The 21,898-nt window shown below is 41.3% G+C and overlaps 1 protein-coding gene across 3 annotated transcripts in view; it reads right to left on the bottom strand.

The window, feature by feature from the left end:
- TDP1 (tyrosyl-DNA phosphodiesterase 1) overlaps positions 1 to 21,898 on the bottom strand; it is an 83,263-nt gene that overhangs the window by 34,836 nt on the left and 26,529 nt on the right. For all 3 annotated transcript variants that reach the window (XM_026012533.2, XM_072745582.1, XM_072745581.1), the window contains exons 12-13: positions 20,561 to 20,627; positions 19,106 to 19,213 (exon numbers count right to left, since the gene is read on the bottom strand). In XM_026012533.2, coding sequence (XP_025868318.1) covers positions 19,106 to 19,213; positions 20,561 to 20,627 — 175 coding nt within the window. The remainder of the gene's footprint in view (positions 1 to 19,105; positions 19,214 to 20,560; positions 20,628 to 21,898) is intronic.

Below are 21,898 nucleotides of genomic sequence, written 5' to 3'. Positions count from 1 at the left end.
CATGGTCTTCAATATTGACATAAAGGAATTGAAAGCTTACGTCGACCCAATCCTGCACATTGATGTTTGTAGTAGTCCTATTCTTAAACTTGGTCTTCAGTGGGTGAACAGACAGCAAGCTGTGATGTGTATTCAGACAATGGACTACTACACAGCACTACAAAGATATTAGCTATCAAAGTTACGAAGGAACCTCAAATGCAGGTTGCTAAGCGAAAGGAAGCAATCTGAAAAGGCTACATACAGTATGATTCCAACTATATGACATTCTGGAAAAGTCAAAACTATACAAACAATAAAAAGATCAGTAGGCTTCTAGAGCATTGGGGGCGGGGGTGGGAGCAGGGAGGGATGAACAGGTGAAGTGCAGAGGATTTTTGGACAGTGAACTGCTCTTTATGACAACGTAGTGGTGGATACATGTCCTCATACTTTTGTCAAATTCCAAGGAGCGTATGTGAATTCTAACGTAAACTATGGACTTTGGTTAATAATAATGTATCAGGGGATCCCTGGGTGGCTGGGCGGTTTAGCGCCTGCCTTCGGGCCAGGGCATGATCCTGGAGACCCAGGATAGAGTCCCACATTGGGCTCCCTGTATGGAGCCTGCTTCTCCCTCTGCCTGTGTGTCTCTGCCCTGCCCCCCTCTCAATCTCGCTCATGAATAAATAAAATCTTTAAAATAATAATAATATATCAATAGTGCCTCATCATGTAAAACAAAGGTCTCACACTAATGCAACATGTGAACAACAGAGGAAAGGGAGCTGAAGGGGACTTTCTGCTAAATTTTTTGTTAAACTGCTTAAAAAGGACAGTCTATTAATTTTGAATAGTAATGAACTATTTATATACATGAAGAAAGACATGGGGCAAAATAATTTATACTTTTAATTTAATCCCAATAAAAATACCATAACCTTATTTCCCCTGAACAAGAGAAGCCTATTATTGAGTTGACCCAAGAGAATAGTTCAGACCACCTTTCAAAAGGGAGTGAGATACGATTGCTGGCTCTACCACACAAGAACTTGGCAGGTTTAGCACTCAAGTGTCTGCTGCAGAACACTGCTTTTTACCTCCTCTCTGATGTACCATTTCCTTTCCTTTCTCCCTCTTCAATTCTCCTAGTCTGACTTCCACTTGCTCAATATTCCTAACTGCCAAATTCAGCAATCTCTTTTCATAGTCCTTATTCTCCTAGACTAGCAGTTCACACCTGGGGGCAGTTTTGTTCCTAAGGGGATATTTGGCAAGGTCTGGAGCCATTTCCTGTCATCACAACTGTGGCAGGTGAGTGAGTAAAGGCGAGGGATGCTAAAGGGATGCTAACATCTAACAATGCAGAAGGCAACCCCATAAGGGAAGTCATCTGCCGCAGATGTTGACTGTGCCATGGTGGAGAGAAACCTAGCTTTCTCTCCATTTGACTGTTCAGCTTCTCTCTCATTTGCTGCCCTTCCCATCATGAACCCTCTAAATTCCTGCTTTGCCCCTGGCTCCTTCTACTGTCCTCTCTTCCCTGGGGACTATACCAGTCACCAATGGCAAACATTATGCTGACAAGTAGGATTCCCAGACTCTGCCAGCTACATATTCAACCGACATCTCCAACTATAAGCTGGATTTCTCTATTGGAATGTCACATTATCACCACAAACCCAATACTCAAAAACCAGAACCCATCAGTATGCCACTAAGCCCTCTCCTGTCTTCCCCTTTGTCCACAGTCCCAGTCAGTCAGGCTCAGGTATCTCATGCATTTTGGACTTACCTGCTCTGTAGGCAACTACGTAGAGCCAGTCACCAAGCTATTTTCACCCTCTAACATCCTCTATTTACAATGAGATCTTCCTGGTCCTGCCCCTTTCACCTGAGACTCTGGATCCAAATGGTTTGCCCTGTCTCTGGTTTCTCATTTACACCTTCCTCAAGTGGCTCTTAAAGTTAAGCATAAAGTAAATACATGGCCTCGCATTTAGGACCCTCTTCAGTCTGATCAGACTTACGCTTTCAATCTATTTCCTGTTAGGCCTTTTCCTGACTCCACTACTCTTTAAGTGCCCTGATTTACTGACTGCCTCCACATCGATGCAAACATCATTTCCTAGTCCACGAGGTCTTTGATCCCACCCGTGCTTGTGGCTATCTGAGCCCTTTCCTCCCGCACAAACCTCACCTCTTTCAAGAAGCTGTCTCTGGCTACTGCAGCCCACAGATGTGTCCTAACTGAATCCTGCAGATGTTACATAGGCAAGAAACCTCAAACTCAAGAAGAGAGACTAGCATACAAAGGCCCAGGGGATACAATTTATCAAGACTATTTTGTTCATTGTGCTTATAAATTAGAACTTCAGAATCAAGATCTCGAGAAAAAGTCTTATGTTGAAAATTAAGCACAAAAGCACAATAGGGTAGTGGGTAAGAGCAGAATCTGAACTTGCATGCGTTTCTACCACAATTAGTGCCAACACTGCTGATTTTCAACAGTAAAATGTTACTGTAAATGTTACTGTAAAATGGTAACATACTTGCCTCATAAAGGTGATGTGTGGATTATATCAGATAAGGTATGTAGAGCATCCCTGGCACAAAAATGATACTTCTTAGATGTTAGCTATTATCATCTCAATAACCCTGCTAAATTTCTAGGAAGGTGACTCTGGTCTTCCTCTGTTGTGACTCACTAAAAAATGGAATTCTTCCGAAAGTAGGTCCATTCAGGCCTAACCCTAGGAAATTTCAGTGGTAGATAGACCTAAAGTTTCTTCAATGGACTGCTTCACTAATTTCAAAATCCTAGCACAAGTCCCCAGGGCAGAAATATAGTGAGCTCCTATTTTATACTGTCAAGAAAGTCAAGAGGATTTTGGTCCCCTTGATATAGATATGTATTCAGATTTTTTTTTTTTTCCCTTTTTCTCTCCTTTTTAAAGTAGGCTCCATGCCCAGGGTGGAGCTCAACATGAGGCCTGAACTCATGATCTTGAGACCAAGACCTGAGCTGAAATCAAGAGTGTGACACCCAACTGACTGAGCTGCCCAGGCTCTCTTCCCCAATTTTGCAAATGTCCATCAATCTTGTGAAATTAAGTACCCAAGGGACACAACAGGTCAGTTGTGTTTGGGGGCTCTGTTGTTTTACAGAAATGCCAACAAGAAAAATGAGTGATTATGACCCATTTTTTCCCACAGATAAGCAAGAGGAAAGTACTAAAAGGAGATCAAATACTTGGGTATGGGCTTTTATAAGTCATGATTCTGACAACTCACCAAATGGGTTGAGAAATCTATTTCCAATCTCATTTTGTTCTTCAATCACAGGTATATTACATGCCCAAGCAAATGTTTTCATATGCACACTGAATTCAGAAGGCTAGCTTTCATACCAGCTCAGCTGTCAACCTAGTCTTTAAGAGGATCCATCTATTCAAAGGGCGCCTGGGTGGCTGAGTCAGTTGGGCATCTGATTCTTGATTTTGGCTCAGGTCATGATCTCAGGGTCGGGAGATCGAACCCCACATCGGGCTCCACGCTGGGTATTTAGGATGTTTAAGGTTCTCTCTCCTGTCCCTCTCCCTCTTTAAAAAAAAAAAAAAAAAAAGGATCCATCTAACCTTGGTCCCACAAATGGAAATGCATGGGCTTCAAAAGCCATTATATAGGTATCCAGAATCCAAAAGAACAAAAATACTGTCAAGCAGGATCAAAAGTTGCCTTGCAAATTTCAGGTCAAAATTGGTATTTGGAACATCCTATCAAAGAATTTCAATGTGTGTTTAATAGTAATCACTATGATAACCACAAACTGCATACTATTTCATTGTCTATTGACTTATACCATTATTTTGGTCTACCTCCGACGGTGTAAAGGCAATATGGAAAATTGAAAAGAACTGACTTTTAAGATTTGAGTTTTGGGCAGTTACTACCTTGGGGTTATGTCCTTTGGCTGCCACCTTTTCATCTATAATATGGGTTTAACATCATATGTTCACTTCCCTGGTTAATAATGAGGAATGAATGAAATAATCTAGGTCAAAGTCCTTAGTAAATTGAAAACCAACACCAAGGTAAAGCTTAGGAAGTATTAAAACTTGTCTTGGAGCAAGACAGCTTGCAGACAGTGGACTGTTTTTACAGGTAATACAGTCCAACGTATAGCCAGTACTGGTTTAATTTACCTTAGAGAGCTTGAAAAGCATTCTGGGTAACAGTCTTTCCCTAATCCCCAGTCCCTGTCTTTATCTGCTTGAGTCCTACAGCAGTGTAGCCTGCTGGGAGCTCTTCTCATCCTTTTAGAGCCTCACAGCAAACAGTAAGAAATACTAGTGCTGTGGAGCAAACATATAGTTTCTATCAGAACCTTCTGAGATAGCTGGAGCAGCAGCCTCCCTGAGGTTAATGACCAGCTCCACAAAGCTTTATGGTGTGTCTCTCCCCTAAAGAGCTACGCTTACAATCTTGTAGGCACCCTACTACTCCTGCCCTTTCAACCTGGTCCAAGTCTTTTAGATTCTTCTGTAATCGTGTCTCTATGTGAACACCCCTCAGTTTTTCCAGTCTACTGACATCTTTTGAGTTCCATATTTGGAATTTCCTATCCGTTGCTCATTAAGTTTTTCTGCCTCCGTGCTTTATTTCCTTTAATTCATCCCATAAGCTAATTCCAGAAAAAGTAGGACTTAGAGGAAACAAAGACCTGGGTTCAAGTTCAGCTCAACTATTTACTAGATGGGCAGCCTTGACTCTTGGAGCAGGTATTTTAACAGCTGTTTTATGAAAGTAGACACAGGGACATTTAGATCTCAGAGCACATGGCAACATTATCATGAGAACAGTAATGTCAATCATAAAGTCGTGAACAATAAGCGTTATCGGTACTACTATCACAACTCACTCTCTTATTCAAAAACATTTGGTGATCCTTATCTAAAAGTCTGAAATCCTAATGCTTGTCATGCAAGTTCCACAGGCCAGGCTCCACCCACTGTCAGGCTTCTCTCCCATCCTTCCCACACAAGGCTTCATGGCAGCCCAGATGATCTCTCTACCTCTCCCAGCACATCCTGTCTCAGGACTCAATATGATTTCTTCTATCTTTAGATAGAAGTGCCCACCTTAAAAAAAATAAATAAAAAATAAAAAAATAAAGTGCCCACTTTGATTTATCAAAGAAGCACAACGTTCTGAAGCTTCATCTAGATATTTAAAGAACTCTTTCCTCTGAAAGACACCCCACACTTTATTAGTACCACCCTAGATGCATTTAATTGCTTCGGTGTAAAAAATTCCCCTGAACACTTGCATGCACACGCACACCACGTACCTACCCCACACTAGATACTGATCAAGCTCTCAGTGGATCAGCAGATCTAGCTACTGATATCACACACCAAGAGATATCTGCAGGCCCACAGGCCCAGCACAGTTATGAGAAAGAGGTACTGAAATGCGTATTTGCAAATGGCAAAAAAGAGTGAATGATTTAACCCATTCCCTTAACCAGTAACCATCAGTTTGTTCTCTACAGTTAAAAATCTGTTTCTAGGTTTGTTTCCCCCCACTTTGCTCATTTCTTAAATTCCATGAGTAAAGTCATATGGTACTTGTCTTTCTCTGAGTTATTTCACTTAGCATAATATTCTCTAGCACCACCCACGTCATTGAGAAATACACTTGTGATGAGCCCCTGGTGTTACATGGATGTGTTGAATCACTATATTGTATACCTGAAACTAGTATTACATTTATGTTAACTGGCATTTGATTAAAAACTAAGATGTGAAGACACAGAATTGAGACAACGTGCACAGATGGCCATCTAGAAGAGAAACCAACCCAGCTGACACCTTGATCTCCAACTTCTAGCCTCCATAAATGTGAAAACATGTCTGCTGTTTATACACATACCCACTGATCAGTGATAAGGGATAACAAATATCCAGACTGAGGCTGTGTGGGTGGCATTAACCACTGTGCAACATGGCTGAGTTTGGTATAAATAGACTGGATGAGAAGCCAGAGAATTAGGTACTCAAGACCTGTCAGTTGCCCAGATGCTGACTAGTACATGGGAACTGGATGTCCAGGATAAAGAAGTATTTTAAGAGAACACCAAAGCTTATCAGTTAAGCATTTGACTCTTGGTTTTGGCTCAGGTCATGATCTCAGGGTTTGTGAGACTGAGCCCCATGAGCCCCATGTCAGGCTCTGCACTGAGCATGGGGCCTGCCTAAGATTTTCTCCTCATATGCAGGCTTATTCCCTGTTGGTCTGTCTCTGTAGCTCTCCAAAAAAAAAAAAAAAAAAAAGGGCACTGAAACTTTGGGTGTTGTATTGCAACAAAACCTGGCACAGAATGGATGCTCAGTGAATACCTGATCAATGAAGCAAGAGGCAGGACACAGAGGCTAAGAAAAAGCAGCACCAGGGCACTCACTGCCAGCCCACAGTTGTCAGAGCTTAGGCCACGAATGACTGCTATGGCAAAAACTAACACCTGTACAGTCTGGGAAAGCCATGGAAATGCAATAGGTAAGTAGACACAGCATTCTGAAGGGCAGGGAAAGAGGATCCAGGGAAGGCCTGGCACAACAGCACTAATGATGTCTGAGCTGTGTGTTTTCCTCACGACCTTAGCCAGTAGTGCTGATCCCAAAGCAGGAGGACAGGAGGGCTACACCAACTAGAAAACAAGTTCCCTGTGGGCAAGGATCATACCTGCCTTGTTCACCATCCACAACCAAAGCCTCGAGCCATGCTCAGCACAAAGGTAAGAAATACTTCCGGTAGACTATCCAGGTTTCAATCCTAGCTCTACCACCTTACCAACTGGGCCACTTGGGACAGGTTATTCAGGCTTTAGTTTTCACATCTCTAAAATGGAAACCTTACTACTGTGTAACTCCTAATTGAGAGGATCAAATAGGTCAGAATAAAAAAAGTACTTGTAAACATAATGTATAAACTCCTCGAATCACTGTTGTACACCTGAAGCTGATTTTTTAGTATGTTTGACAGAATGTTAAATCACCAACAAAAACCACTTGGCCAGCATACAGTAAGCATCATAAAAGTATTTGGTATTACTTATGAGTTTTCTTTGGGGGACAGAACCTAGTGAAGGACTCCCAAATAGAAAATCCTTATCTCAAGCCACAGGTATATACTTCATTACTACCAGCGTACAAAGGGTCTGGAGGCCCTAGGTCAGGGGGTCTCAGGGCTTTTTCCCCCAACAAGGATGATGCTCCATTAGACATGATCCCATGAGCATGAAAAGAGGCATGTGCTGTCCTTGGTCCTTGTAGCAGAATGCAAAAAAGTGAGGGTGGGGATAGGACCTCAAACCATCTTTAATGCATAAAGGAAATCACCCACAGACTTTGGTACTGACACCATTTTTTAAAATGATTTTTTAATTTATTCATTTGAGACAGAGAGAACATGTACAGGGGGAGAGGCAGAGACAGAAGGAGAAGCAGGCTCTCTGCTGAGCCAGGAGCCTGACGTGGAGCTTGATTCCAGGACTTGGAGATCATGACTTGAGCCGAAGGCAGACACTTAGCCATCTGAGCCACTCAGGCTCCCCTGATACCATTATTTTAAACAAAATAGGTGAGGCATACCAACTAAACCCAGTATCTTAGAGCCAGAGTGCCAGGCAACCAAGTCTAACCAGTGACATCTACCAATACTTTTTGTGTGACCCAATTTGATTTTCACTGGGGAAAAAAAAATCAGATGATGAAGGAAAGAAGACTTTCAGATCCAAAGGAACAAACATTAGAGAAGAAATATTTCATAGCAATGCTGAAAATCACTGCAGGGTACCATTATCTTATGTTTCCTCAAAAAGCCATGGTGGTTTTAGAGTTAAGCATTTGTCTCGTTTTCCCCTAAAGTGGCAGTACCAACATTTTTGCTTATGCCCAACCATCCTTCAATGCCTGTCAGTTGCTAGGCAACTGTAACTGCCCACTCACAATGCACAGCTTTCCTAATTGTGCTCACTGGTTTGCCAATTACTCCTAGAAACTATCTTTTTAGCCAAGGCTGCTGCTTCAAGTTCGTCTTCTTGCCTGCTTGGTCCTGTGGTAAAATTCACTGTATTTGTCACCATGTCTCAGTAATTTCGAGAACAGGGTGCCCAACAAATACAGGAGGATTTCTTGGTAGGATCAAAAAGTGTAAAGAGCTTGAAATGAAAGCAACCAGACAAAAGAGAAAATTGCTAGCCAACATAAAATTTTAATAAGTTCAAGCATAAGTGCTAGTTTTGAGTTTCTTTGAATATACTTCTGGCTGAACGTACTTGTCTTGATTTCATAGAATAATTCTAACCAATTTGTCAATCATGTATGAAACTTAAAAAAAGCTCTAACTATGAACAAATCTTTAGGTCACAGTTCCTATATTGTATGAACAAAACAAAGGCTTTTTAAGCTGCTTTCTTGAATCCTAAGAGGGCTAATGAACAAGAGCTTAACACACGGTTGATAATAGAAAATCAAGCAGTTAATGCTTCATACATCATGCAGTGTGATAGTAACTTCCACATGTATTTTCCACCATCATCCTCACAACATTCCATGAAAGAGATAAAATTCAGGTTAAAGGACATTCCCAAAATTTACAATATAGGGCTAGTAAGTGGCAATTCCATCTAAGAATATGGATCGTCGGATTCCCATCTCAGTGTTATTTCCTCCATTGTATATTGACTGACAGAGTAATATCACCCACCACTGGGTTTGATGGTTCATGGGATTAGAGAAGCTATTTGGGCCCAAGCAACTAATGGTGGGGTTTGAGGTTGAGGAGCAGGATGGTGAGGGACCAAGAATGGGAAGACAAACTTTTTTCCATCTACCATTTTCCTATTATGTGCATATATTACCCAACTGTACATTTGGCGAAAGTCTCCCATTCAAGTATGTATAGGTCACTAATGATCTGCTGTGTAGAGTCAGATGCTGAGGATCTAAAAGATGAGGAAAACCTAGCACCTATTCTCAAGCAGTTCAGGCAAAGGAACCCAGAAAGAACCAAAAAGGAACATTAAAAAAAAAAAAAAAAAAAAGGCAAAAAGTGCTACAAAAACACAATGGTGAGAACAATGAATTATGTCTGCTGAGCTAGAAAAACTTGAAATAGATTAAGGATAAGCATAGTCATTCCAGACAGCACAAGAAGAAACTTAGAATCTGAGAAGCAGTGAGCAAATGAACGGTAGATGGATTACAGAAGATAGCATTCAAAAATTTCGGGGCCACCATCGATCAGGCATTGTGCTAGGCACCACATTTGCTGGTCTGAAAATGTAAGATATTAAACAAAAATTACAAACAGGATGTTTATCCTTGATCTTCAGTAGATATTTGTGAAATGTCAGTTGGGTAAAACAAAGTTTCCATGACCAGGAAGCCAACGTCCCCTACTTACAGGAGGTAGAGAAATGATGTAATGTGATATGTATGTGCTGTAAGCAACAAGTACACTTCTAAGGTGATTTTTTTCCCCCCCAGATTAGGAAATTATATCTTTTGGGGTTCTATTTATCCTTCACAAGATTTACTTTTAACAACTTCCACATAGGCAGGTCAATGCAGTTCTCCAAAGCAATCACACTGCAGGGTTACTCTTACATTCCAATAAAGCAGCCTCCTTCGGCTCCAAATAATTATAGAATTTCCTTTCTCAAACAGCCTTGGGATGCTGAGGTTGTCTTTTGGGTATGTTTAAGGGTAGTTTTGCCTAACTGTGAAAAATAAACTGCAATTTTGAGAACAGTAAGAAATTTCAAGTCAAAGTTGGGGACTAGGATGGAGGAATCTAACTAGGTAATAAACACCAATGAATCGTACAGAAGATGGCTCCCAGGATTCCTGGGCTTGCTCCCGGTGTACACATCTGGTATAAACCTGTCCCTGTGAACATAAGCAAATTTTGACTATGATGGGATTTCATTCCCATGATCAGGTTACCAATAAACCAAATTTATATCAAAACGTTTGGGATGACCATGGGTGAGCCAGACTATCAGGTGAAGCCTTTAAAAAGGAAGTGGGGGAGTCCTTCCTGAGGACAGAGATTCTCCCCTGCTATCTTCAAAGAAACAAACAGCTTTGGGGTACATGGGTGGCATAGTCAGTTGAGCATCTGACTCTTGGTTTTGGCTCTGGTTGTGAGATCAAGCCCTGTGGAGGACTCCAGGCTCAGAGCACAGTTGGCTTGGGTTTTTCTCCCTCTGCCCCTTCCCCCGCTTCCCCCTGTGCACTCGTTCTCTAAAGTAAATACATAAATCTAAAAAACAAACAAAAAAACAACCAAAGAAAATGCAAACAACTTTGCTGTGACCTGGCAAAGCACAATGGCACACGAACCAGAGGAAACACTTTGCAGCCAAGAACGGCTCCCACACCGTCACCGAGTAAACAGGACCTTAGTTCTGCCAACCACCTGTGAGCTTGGCACAGGACCCCAGGCCTTAGAGGAGGCCATGCATAGCCTGGTTCACACCTTGATCCTGTGCAGAGGACCGTGTCCAGACTCCTAACCCACAGGAAATGCAGGATAACAAATCTGCAGTGCTATTTAAGCTTAGTTTGTTGGTAACTTCTTACACATCAACAGAAAATAGGAAATACATGGCCAAAACCTGAAGAGTGCCTGTTAAGAAACCTGGGTGGTCTGTTGAGCGTCTGACTCTTGGTTTGGGCTCAGGGTGGTGGGATCCAGCCCCGCATTGTCGGGCTCCATGCTCAGCAGAGTCTGCTTCCCCTCCCCTTCCCCTTTGCTTCTCCTCCAGCTCATTCACTCTCAAAAATAAGTGAATCTTTAAAATTTAAAAAAAAAAAAAATACAAAACCCAATGCTCATATGTGCCTTCAATTCACCTCGAAGGACGTTCTCAAGAGTGACAAAAAGACTTGAGCAACAGCAGTTTTTTTGGTAAAAGTACTTAGTTTCAAAAGGTGACCACCTTGGGACGCCTCAGTGGCTCAGTGGTTGAGCGTCTGCCTTTGGCTCAGGTCATGATCCCACAGTCCTGGGATGGAGTCCCACATCTGGATCCCCACAGGGAGCCTGCTTCTCCCTCTGCCTGTGTCTCTTGTGAATAAATAAGAATCTTAAAAAAAAAAAAAAAAAAGTGACCATCTTGATGGGCAATACTTTTTTGATGTATGAATCTTAAGAAAATTCTTATTATCATGTCAGTCAAAATTCATATTGCTTATTGTCAACCTTGCTTATTACTGTTACTTTTTTTGGTGAACTTGCTTTAAGTTTGTTTTACTTAAGGAGTTATTCATCCCAAATATGAACATTAACAAGGACTGGTAATAACACAAAGTAGAAAAGTGACAAAGATTTAATTTATATAGTTTTTGATTTATTTGTCTTTTGCTAAAATCCAAATCTTAAAATCATCTGTCTGCCACTCTTCATGGATTGTTAGATTTGCTGGATGTTACTTCAGTTGAACAAGAACCCACAGTTGTATAATGACATCTCACCTCTCAAGAAGGGAAATGTATTAAATGAAAGGATAGCATTCATGCATCAGTTATCCATAAAGTTCTGAATTTATTCTCAAAGATGACAATATTATCTAACAGACAGAATCTAGGGGAAATTTAAAAATACACGTTTTTTTCTTGTCTTGTTTTTTGCTTTCATGGTGATGTGGCACCTGGAATATGAGGGCCAGGTTACAAAATATCCTATAATACTTGTCACATGACAAGACTATTTTGACTAAAATGCCAACAGTGCCCCATTGAGAAACCCACTATTTGAGTACAAGCAAAATCCAACTACAATTAAAACAAGGTCTTATTCCAAAAAGCCTCATGCAACAACACTGTAACAACATATATTCTAAAGAGCACTTAATTTTTCTAGTCAATTCAAATTGTAAAATATATTGATGCAGGACTGCTTTCCATAGACCTAGGACTAAAAGCTTTAGGAAATGGAAGAGACATGATGGCAATGGCAACTCTGCCTCAAAAGCACATAAAAGGCAGTCTGCCCTCCTACTCCACTCACTCCAATGACATCACTTTGTTTCTTCTCAAACACAACAAGCATCCCAGTATGTATATTCCCACCTCTGCTTTTCTGCATAGAATACTTTCCCCGTAGATACCCATCACATGGCTCCCTCCCTTCTTAAATGTCTGTCCCTAAGGCCTTCCCTGAGCATCCCATTTAATGGGTCACCTTCCTCCTCGGACCCGAGCACTACTCACCCTACAGTAAGGTGCCTGAGGGTGTGCCTGGGTTCTTGGGCCAGTGTTTAACCTCCCTGTGCTTCAATTCCCCTACCTATAGAGAACTAACAGCTACACGTAGAAAACTGAGCATTACATGGGCAGGAAGAGGGGAGAGGGGGGTGGGGGAAAGAAGGTGGAAACAGGGGGGGAAGGGAGAGAATGGTGAAGGGGCAAAGGGGGCCAAGGTGGGGGATGAAGCATGGCTAGTACAGTGCCTGGATCTGCCAGTAAGCATTAAACACTGGCTCTGAACCTAAAAATAAACCAAATTCAAAATTAAGCTTTCACTTAGCTCATTTAATGGCAAAAAACCTTAGCTCATTTGGTGGTAGAAGTGGACCTAAACAGACACGAGGCTACCTGTAATGCCATCTATTAACAGCCCTAGTGCAGTATGTACCATGTATCTTTCTAAATTCCAAGTACTGAACTACATCTAGTCCAAAGGATTCTGAGTAAAGGACTGTGTACCTGAATTACTCTACTTTGTCCTTCTCTATAGCACTTACAACAGGATACACCTAAGTTGACCTTTTCGGTAACTCCCACCATAACAAAGTCAAGGATTATTTTATATAATTGTACTCCTAGCAGCTGGAAAAGTGCCTGGTATGTAGTACATTCTCAACATACACTCAGTGAAAGGTTAAGTTCTATGATGCCAAAAGCGTTTCTTAGGTAGAAGGAAGATTTCTGGAGGATGATGACCACTTGCTCTTTACCTGAGGAAGAAAAGTCTGGGTCTAATTCATTTGTTTGGCAATGGAACATCGGTAAGTGTGAAAAGCCCACTTGATATGTATTTCCCGTATGTTTCTTAACTCTGAGACATCAACCTTTTGCTACCTTCTCCCCCGAAAATGCCTTAAAGGTTCAGGGTGCCAATGGTGAGTTCTAAAGAAAATTCTAGAACATACCATCTGTACACCAAACTTCTGAGTACAATAATTTCAGGTGGCCTGCCCACCATAGGTCAATTTGCATTCAAAGTAACCATTCTCCCACTAAAACCAGTTCCATTTCCTGATTTCTGTACGGATGACAATGACCACTTCTATCTCCCTATCACCACACCCCAAATGTAGAAATCACATGGGAAGCATCTCCCACATTCAGTTACACACAAAGTCGACGCAGCACTTTCACTGTCACGGCCTCTATCCTGGACATCACTAGGTTCCTTGTTAAATCCTTACTGAGCACCCCTATATACCAGGTGCCAGGTGTGGGGGATATGTCAGCTAAGACATGGACTTGACTCCAAGTCTGGAGGGGAAGCCAATGATTACACAGGCAGCCACAGCAAAAGGGAAAGACGACTGACCAAGCAGGAAGCCCAAGCTAAGGAAGTCAAGAGTCTCTGTCATGTGCATTTGGGACCAGAAAGATGGCTTAGGCCTTGCTAGGTGGAAATCTATGTAAGTAGAACACTCAACATTGTTACACCTGCAATTAAATGGTGTGTACGAGTTGTTTAATAAAGCCGCTTTTACTCTAATGTAAATGCCTAGAGAGCAGGAACTGTACTTTTGCTTAGCCTTCCATCCCTGTGCCTAGAGTTGACAGCTTTGTCCACTGTGGGCAGATACCTGCTGGGTAGTCGATGGAGTCCTCAGTTCTGCAGTCCTAGTCCTCACCTGTGGAAGGGGACACAACCACCCACGGACTCCTGTGGTGACTGAATGAAACAACGCAGATAAGGTGTGAGAATTTTCTGGCACATGACAGCTGCTCAATAAAGGTCAAGTCTCCCTTGCCCCTTTGTTCCCATAGGGCAGAAACGACTTTCCAAAAACTTCCCACCCAGGGCCTGACATTTTGCTAGGGCTTCTCTCAGGTGACCAGAGGTGTCAAGACAGCCATGTGACAGGTTCACGTGCCTGATGACGGACTCTCAGGTTTCCAGTTTTATGAAGTCACAGGCAGAGCTGCTACTGTGAGGTATTATTACCCTATACTCGTATGTTTTGTGTACTTACAATGAAATACTACAAGTATCATTACTTATATTCAAAATTAAGCTCAAATTGGGAAGATAAGGGTCACTTGTTGAACACGTACCATTCTCTGATGACAGTGGTTCTATGTAACTTGTTTCAAGCCTCTGAACAAAACCTGTAGTTAAAGGCCATATCCCACTTTCATTAGAGAAGGAAATTAGTGCTTGGTGAGGTTTATTAGTTCATAAATATTAAATCGATGAACTAAAATTCGGATTTGGGCCTGTTTAATTCCAAACTCATGCTCTTCCTACCATCCTGAATGCCTTTCCTCAAGAGAGATCTTGGGGGCATGTTCCATACAGATGGGTCTCCCCTCCCACCCCATTCATAGTCCGTGTCCACCGCTCTTCTGCAAACTCACCTGCTACCTAAGCAACCATACTCTCTCCATGCTTCCCAGCTGGCCTGTACACATCTACTCTCCATTCAGCAGCCTAGGCTATCTTTAAAAGATGTGTACCAGATGGTGCTCCACTCTCAAATGGTTTCCACAGCACTAGGATAAAACTCTTACTCTGCCTTCAAGGCCCTCTATGATTCAGCATGGCCCGCGTATAGCCACGCTAGACCACTCTCTATGTTCTCCATATTCTACAACTGAGGGCCTTCCCCACCTTTTAGATCAACTCAACCCAAACACTACTTCCTGAAGCAGGGCTTCACTGTTCTCTCCAGACATGCTCTAATGTCACCCCGTTTTGCTGTTTCTAGCCCTCGTCTTGTGTTTATGCGGACTCATTTGTACACGGTCTGTCCTTCCCACTCTGCCGTAGCTAAAATGAAAGCTGTTAGGGTAGGTTCCCTGTCGCTCTTGTTCCCCGTGGTATAAACAGTGCCTGACATGGGCGTCAACATGAACAAAGTCTTGCTGCTGGGCACGTGTTTCATGCTCTCAAGCATTTAGTGAAAAATATAGTCTTGAGCTCCAAGTGGCTTTACTCGTGTTCTTGCATGCCACATGGACTGTGTCCCACTGAATGTGGCACCTCATCCTTATAACCGTTGTGCAGATAAGCGATTGGAAGTCCAGATCCAGATGCCTCAAAGACACTTCTCTAGAAGAAGAGACAAGACAATGATACAGGAGCCCCAAGCTCCAATGGTGGGATGCACCTTAGTGCTCTAAGGCTTTGGAGTAGAGAGCAGTCAGCAGGAAGCTGACAATCTTCCAGAGAGGATGCCACACCTGAGGCAATTCCTATGAGACAGGCAGCAGTTGGTAAGGTAGAGAGAAGAGAAAGGGATTAGGAAAGGGCTGCCGGCAGGCTGATTACTGGGGCAGAGGAGGCCAGGTTGGCTGCTCCTGGTAGTTCATGTTGGGGAACACAGGATAAGAATGGTGAAAATGATATGGCCAGGGTCACAATGCCAAGGACGACTCCAGATTTTTAGCCTATAGGAAGTGGGGAGGGAATCGGAACATGGGACAATGAGAAAAATTCTTGTTTCTGAAAGATGAATGGTCATCAACAACTAAGAAAGGAGAGGCAGCCTGGGAAGTAGACCAATTGCGTGATGAGATGGCAGATAAGCAGTCACTTCACAAGATGATGAGCATCTGCCTTGGTAGTTTCAGAGATCAGAAAAGTCAAGTCTGAGACATTTTAAGGATGAATAGGCTTTGATAGTCCTATCCAAAGCACCCACATGCCCACCTCAAGCACAGAATCGATCTCTTCCTATTTTAATTACTTCTGCGTTGGCTTCTGACATCAGAGATAAGCATTTTATAGGTAATACCTAAGTCTTACATTTTTATCCCAAGTGTCCAGCATTCATAGGAAGGACCTCAGTAAATGCTGCAGAGTGCACAAAGGAAGGACTAGCAAGAAGATAGCTGGGCTGCAAGCCTGAGGATAAGAGTGGACAGTTGCCACCAGGGCCAAAGAGGGGAAGGAAATCTCTTTGAAGGTTAAGAGCTCAGCTTGGGATGTTCTGACTCTGAACAAGAAACAAAGGAGTTCCTGGTAGATTTTCTAAATTGTTACTTCAGTTATGTCAGACATTCTTTAATACTGGGATGCTATGTTTTTTTTTTTTTTTTTAAAGATATATTCATGAGAGAGAGACAGACAGACACGCAGAGACACAGGCAGAGACAGAAGCAGGCTCCATGCAGGGAGCCCGATGTGCAACTCAATCCTGGGACTCCAGGATCATGTCCTGGGTGGAAGGCTGGTGCTAACCTGCTGACTCACCCAGATCCCCTGTTTTTTCTGTTTTTTTTATTTTTTTTATTTTTTTATTTTTATTAAATATCACAAAGTGTGATGCAGTTTCTTTTGACTTAACTGGTCTTCACAGAGGTACACTATCAGAGGTACACTATCAGAGATTAGAAGAGGCATCAGAGTTGAGGTGAAGGGTGCCAGCTGTGGAGTCAAATCCCTTGGGTTCAAATCCTGCTTCCACCACTTACTGAGTGACCATGGGCAGCCTAGCTAACCATTCTCCGAGTCCCTGAGAACCAGTTGTGAAAATTAAATGAACATGAAAAGTGCTCAGGACAGTGTCTGGCACATTGAATTCACCAAATAGTTGCTCTAAATCTTTATACATTTTGGTAATAAGTTGATAGTTTTTAGCCTATATATTCCAGAATACAATTAGAAGCTATAAATCCATGACAAATTTCAAATTCTTAACAGATTAACTTCCAGTCGAATTGAGTAATATTCAGCCAATATGAAAAGAGTCATTCATAGCATATAAAATAGACAAACATTCAATAAAAAATGGACAGCGGATGCTTTCTGGACTTCAGAACCTATGATGCCCTAGCTTGTCAAAGTCCATTCTGAAGGTGTGTCAGTCTCTTCTTTCATCCAGCTGCAGACTCCCTCAGATGTTCCCTGAAAGCCCCATGTATTTTTCTGTCTCCATGGCCTCTGTGCCCCCTTCCTCTGCTTAGATTCCCTCCCCTTCCAATCTATCTGGTTTACTCTTAGGTGTATTTCCAGGCCTACATGAACTGCCTTAGCTCTAGCTGGCTTCTGACCTACCCCGACCCCACCCCAACCAGATAATACATTTCTAAGGGTACTTCCACTAGGTCCTAACACAGGTAAACTAGTATACAGCATCCCATCTCTTCTGCAGCCTCTGTGGCATTGGTCACATCTTGCTCTCTATTCCCAGAGCTGAACAAATGTCCTCATTATACGCAACTACAAAAACTTTGCCTTTAGATGAGGATTACTTGATGTTAAATCTCAACCTCCCTTCATACTCTTAAAACAGGATCAATAAATATCCAACTTTAGTGCAACACATCCATCTTTTAACTCTACTGAGGAAAACAATCCCCAAAATAAACAGTAAATTCAACTTTTCCAGTGAAGTAGAAAGAGACCAAGGGTACATTTCTCTAAGCACCAGTCTTCCTAGCAGGATAACATGAGGCTACCAAGTAATTGATTTATTTCTCTATCTTGCTTGAGAAAAATCAGGATTTTTAACTAAAGTTGGAAATATAGCCTTCAAATTCAACTCAACATTCATGCAAAGTGGCATGAGTTCAGGAAGAACCTTGACTAGTTTAAAAAGGGGTGTGTGTGTGTGTGGGGGGGACTATCATGGGTAGAGCCCTAGAACATGACCTACACTGTGCGAGAATCCTGTCAGACCAGATGGAGAAAAACGTCACATTTAAGGTATTCAACACAAAGTAACAACCGTATAAATTAAGTAGCCCTTGGGATGAAAGACTGGCCCACTATTCAGATGTTTCCGGCAGTAGCATTTCAGAATTGCAAGCAGGTAGATAAGTCACCTAGTCTTACTGATTCATCATCAGTTCACAGAGCTAGGAAATGACAGGAGAGCATCTTAAATATTTAGGACTCAAATATGTATCTTTCCACTATACTATGGTGTATCAAAAGCTTTGCAGAAGCCCACTCTAGCATCTAATGTATACCACTAACCCTGTTCAGGTCACAGTTCCTTACCCTGAGCCAGGGGAAAAGTGTGACCATTAATTTCCATAAGTTAGGGAAGGGACTTCATTTTGTTTCTAATTGGCTTTTTAAAGAGTTTGTTCATTATCTTACTCTATCGTACCTTAATTATTACTAACAACATCAATTGTGTTATTAAATCATTCAGAGATGCCTAATGGCTTTTGGTCAGATTAGGAGTCAGGAACTAAGAGCAATTTACCTTGCTATAAATATAGACAAAGGAATGCCTAGTAGGTAGGGCATTTCTTATAGGAGGTAATGAAAATTCAGAAATTATAGTGATGGTTGCACAAGTCTGAATATACTAAATCTTTAAATTGAAAAATTAATTAAGGAATACTAATTTTACCGTATCATTTTTGTTCTGTATTTACCCCATATGTTAACCTGCCTAATTCCTACTACTAAAGTATTAAGTAACAGGAGTAAATGCAAACTTTATGCAAACCTTATAAATATCAAGACTCAAAATCAGGCAATGATTACAGTCATTAAAAGAGATAAGTCACGGGCCTTTTATTTAAATAAGGCTCAACCCATACATACACTTTGAAAACTAAATGACAATTTAGAAAACAACTTTTTGGAAACCTATTCAGTATTCAGAGCAGTTCAAAACAAATTTTAATAAAAGCTCTTCCCATCAAGAATATAAGGACTATTGGGAGCACCTGGGTGGCTGCAGTTGAGTGTCTGCCTTTGGCTCAGGGTGTGATCCCAGGTCCTGGGATTGAGTCCCTCCATCGCTCTCTGCAGGAAGCCTGCTTCTCCCTCTGTCTCTCATGAATAAATCTTTAAAAAAATCTCACACACACACACACACACACACACACACACACACACACACACTACTTACCTTGTGACAAGGAACCAAGCAATTTGACTGAAGTCTGGAGAGGATCTCATATATGTTTTAATATGTGGCATAGCATTGCTGCGGCCAGATGTGTCAGCCATCCATTTGCTAGTGACAGGAAAGACCCATTACCAGTAAGAAAATATAAGTCTGTCATAAGCCTAATATTAGAAAGCTTCATGAAAAGCAAAATCCTATAACCTAAAACACTGGATACACAGTTCTGTGACAGGACCTCTGATATTTTATTAATCTCCATGCAGAGAACAGTGTAATAAAGCACTGTGACCTTTTGGTATCTAGCCTTCCTTTATTTTATTTTATTTTTTGGTCAGGAAGACATGTATATACTCATGTCTATTAATTCTGTTGTGCTTTCAGCTGCATATGTGCAGGTTTTGTTTCCTACGTGGACTGTGAACTCCTTAAAAAGAGGAATTATGCTCCCATAGTGTGTTACACCAAGTATAGGCTCAGGAAACGTTTTTTCAAAGTACAAAATGGGAAAAATGTCAACAGGATAGCCATTAAAACAAAGTTTAAAAGCAGAAGGATAGTTCAGAAACACTTCAGTCCAAGGCTGACATCCATCCGTGTTGCAGGACTTTGTAGGTTTTGTAGGTAATAAGGGCCGACATCATGAGGCAACAATCCTTGTTGCAAAAAGAGGCCGGGCCCTCAAGAGAAGATGCTGAGACCAGAATTAGGCAGATCATTCCTTTAGCCATAAATTCACTTGAATGAATCATGAAAGGAGCTCAAACATTCCCTGTAGGGAATAACCTCCCAAGAGGCCTACGGTGACACGCTGAATTAGCCTGTAAGCTACCAAGATGCAATCTGCCTTTGCTTCCAGTGGTCAGGTGTAGTAAGTGCCTGAAGCAAGCAGGGATTGGCCTAGAACATGCAGAACAGGCACACTGGAATGATGATGATGAAAGACATTCCTTTCACCTGCCTATTCAACTATTCACTGAACCCTTATAACAAATCAAATATGATCCCATTTCCTGGAGAAAGTGGTGTGGATTCCACCCTCAGCAAACTTGCAATCATGCAGTATGTACAGGTGCAGACAGAAGTATAATCTGGAAACAGGAACTAAAATGCTGCTGGATCACTGTCTTGTATACCTAAAAAGTGTACTACTATGTCAGTAATGTTTTTTAAAAATGCTGCTTACATAAATTCTAAACTACCCAACATCATCTTTTTTTTTTTTTTTCATTTGCATGCCAATATTTAAATACAAAATTCACAGATCTGTTTTATTCTTTGGTATTAAAAACCTATTTCAAATAATGTTCAAACCTTGTTTTAAATTATTTCTATCACTAACATATGTAGATGAAAAAAATACAGCTATATTATGTAAGGTTCTTTTTAAAAAAACAGACATAAATAACATTCTTATTCCTAAAGAAGCAATAGCAGCATTTTAATCCAATTACTTACTGAAAATAGGAATGGAGCCAATTCTGTTTTTCAGCTGTCTGGATGCTATAGGGAAGAGAGCCCCCAGCTTTTAAAAGAAGAAAACAGGTATTACAGAAAATAATTTGAGGATCATTCATTAAGAATCTATAGTAAACACTGAAAAAACAAAACCACTTCCTAGGAAATAGTTCTTTCAAAGAAAAGGTTGATACGTGTTTTAGGTATGTTCCCTTAGTTGGGTTTCCTTTCTTATGGATGCATGTTAAATACTAAGTGTTTATAATCTGAAAAGAGAAAAGGTATTTAATTACCCAGGAGTGGTAATTTAAACATCTGTAATAGGACAGATTTGAAGTGTTTGAAAAACCACAAAGAATTCTGGCCTGTAGTCCTCTTGCATCTGAGAAATTCTAGCCCTATTTTGCTCTGAAGCATCTCCATTTTTGCCCAAGAGCAGGATACCTAGGGAAGCAGACTAAGATGAAAACTCAGTCCTTCTGCTTCCTTTACCTTTTACATTCTGATATTTCCAACCAGAGTTTGTATTAGATAAACATTCTTACAAATGGAATAGAGCTATCACTAAAATTAAAAGTTCAGGTGTGTTTGGGTGGTACAGGTGGTTAAATGTCCAACTCTTGGTTTCAGCTCCAGTCATGATCTCAGGGTTATGAGATCCAGGCCTGCCTTGGGCTCCACGCTCAATGGTGACTGAGATATTCTCTCTCTCTCTCTCTCTCTCTCTCTCTCTCTCAACCCCCCCACCCCACACCTCCCACTCATGCTGTCTCTAATATATAAATAAATCTTTAAAAAGGAAAAAAGAAAGTTCAGCAGACAGTTTTTTAAAAGCAATTCTAAAAGCCATATTCCTGCATAGAAAACAGATACAGTTCCAAGTGGAAACACGATTAGTAGCCAGTTTCTGTTCATCTTTGAAAGGAGGAAAGTTTTATTATAGATTCACCAGTGACTTTCCAAACACATGTTGGAACTTCTCCATAAATAATCTATCCAAAAAGGGCTTTAAATTTCTGAGTCATCAAATAAGGCATGCTGTATCCTCTACTGCAAATAACTAAACGTATTCAGGGCCAGTTACAAAATAGTTTTATGGAAAATATCGTGTTCTTCCCCATTAAATACCACATTTTGAATGAATCCAGTTTATCAGAAGTGGGGAAAGGAGAAGACAAAACCAACCAACATATCACCATGTTCCTGGGTCTCAGTGAAATAATTTTGGCTTTGCCATTAGGTAGCAAGAAATGGGCAGACACACTCTAAACCTTACCAAGATTTCTCTGGCAGTGTCACGTCTAGTTTGACAAGCAATAAATGGACTAAATTAGTCTA

The sequence above is a fragment of the Vulpes vulpes genome, unplaced genomic scaffold, assembly GCF_048418805.1.
Source record: "Vulpes vulpes isolate BD-2025 unplaced genomic scaffold, VulVul3 u000000644, whole genome shotgun sequence".
Classification (NCBI taxonomy): Eukaryota; Metazoa; Chordata; class Mammalia; order Carnivora; family Canidae; genus Vulpes; species Vulpes vulpes.
Note: the sequence above shows the minus strand (reverse complement) of the source record. Positions and strands in the feature narration are given on the sequence as shown.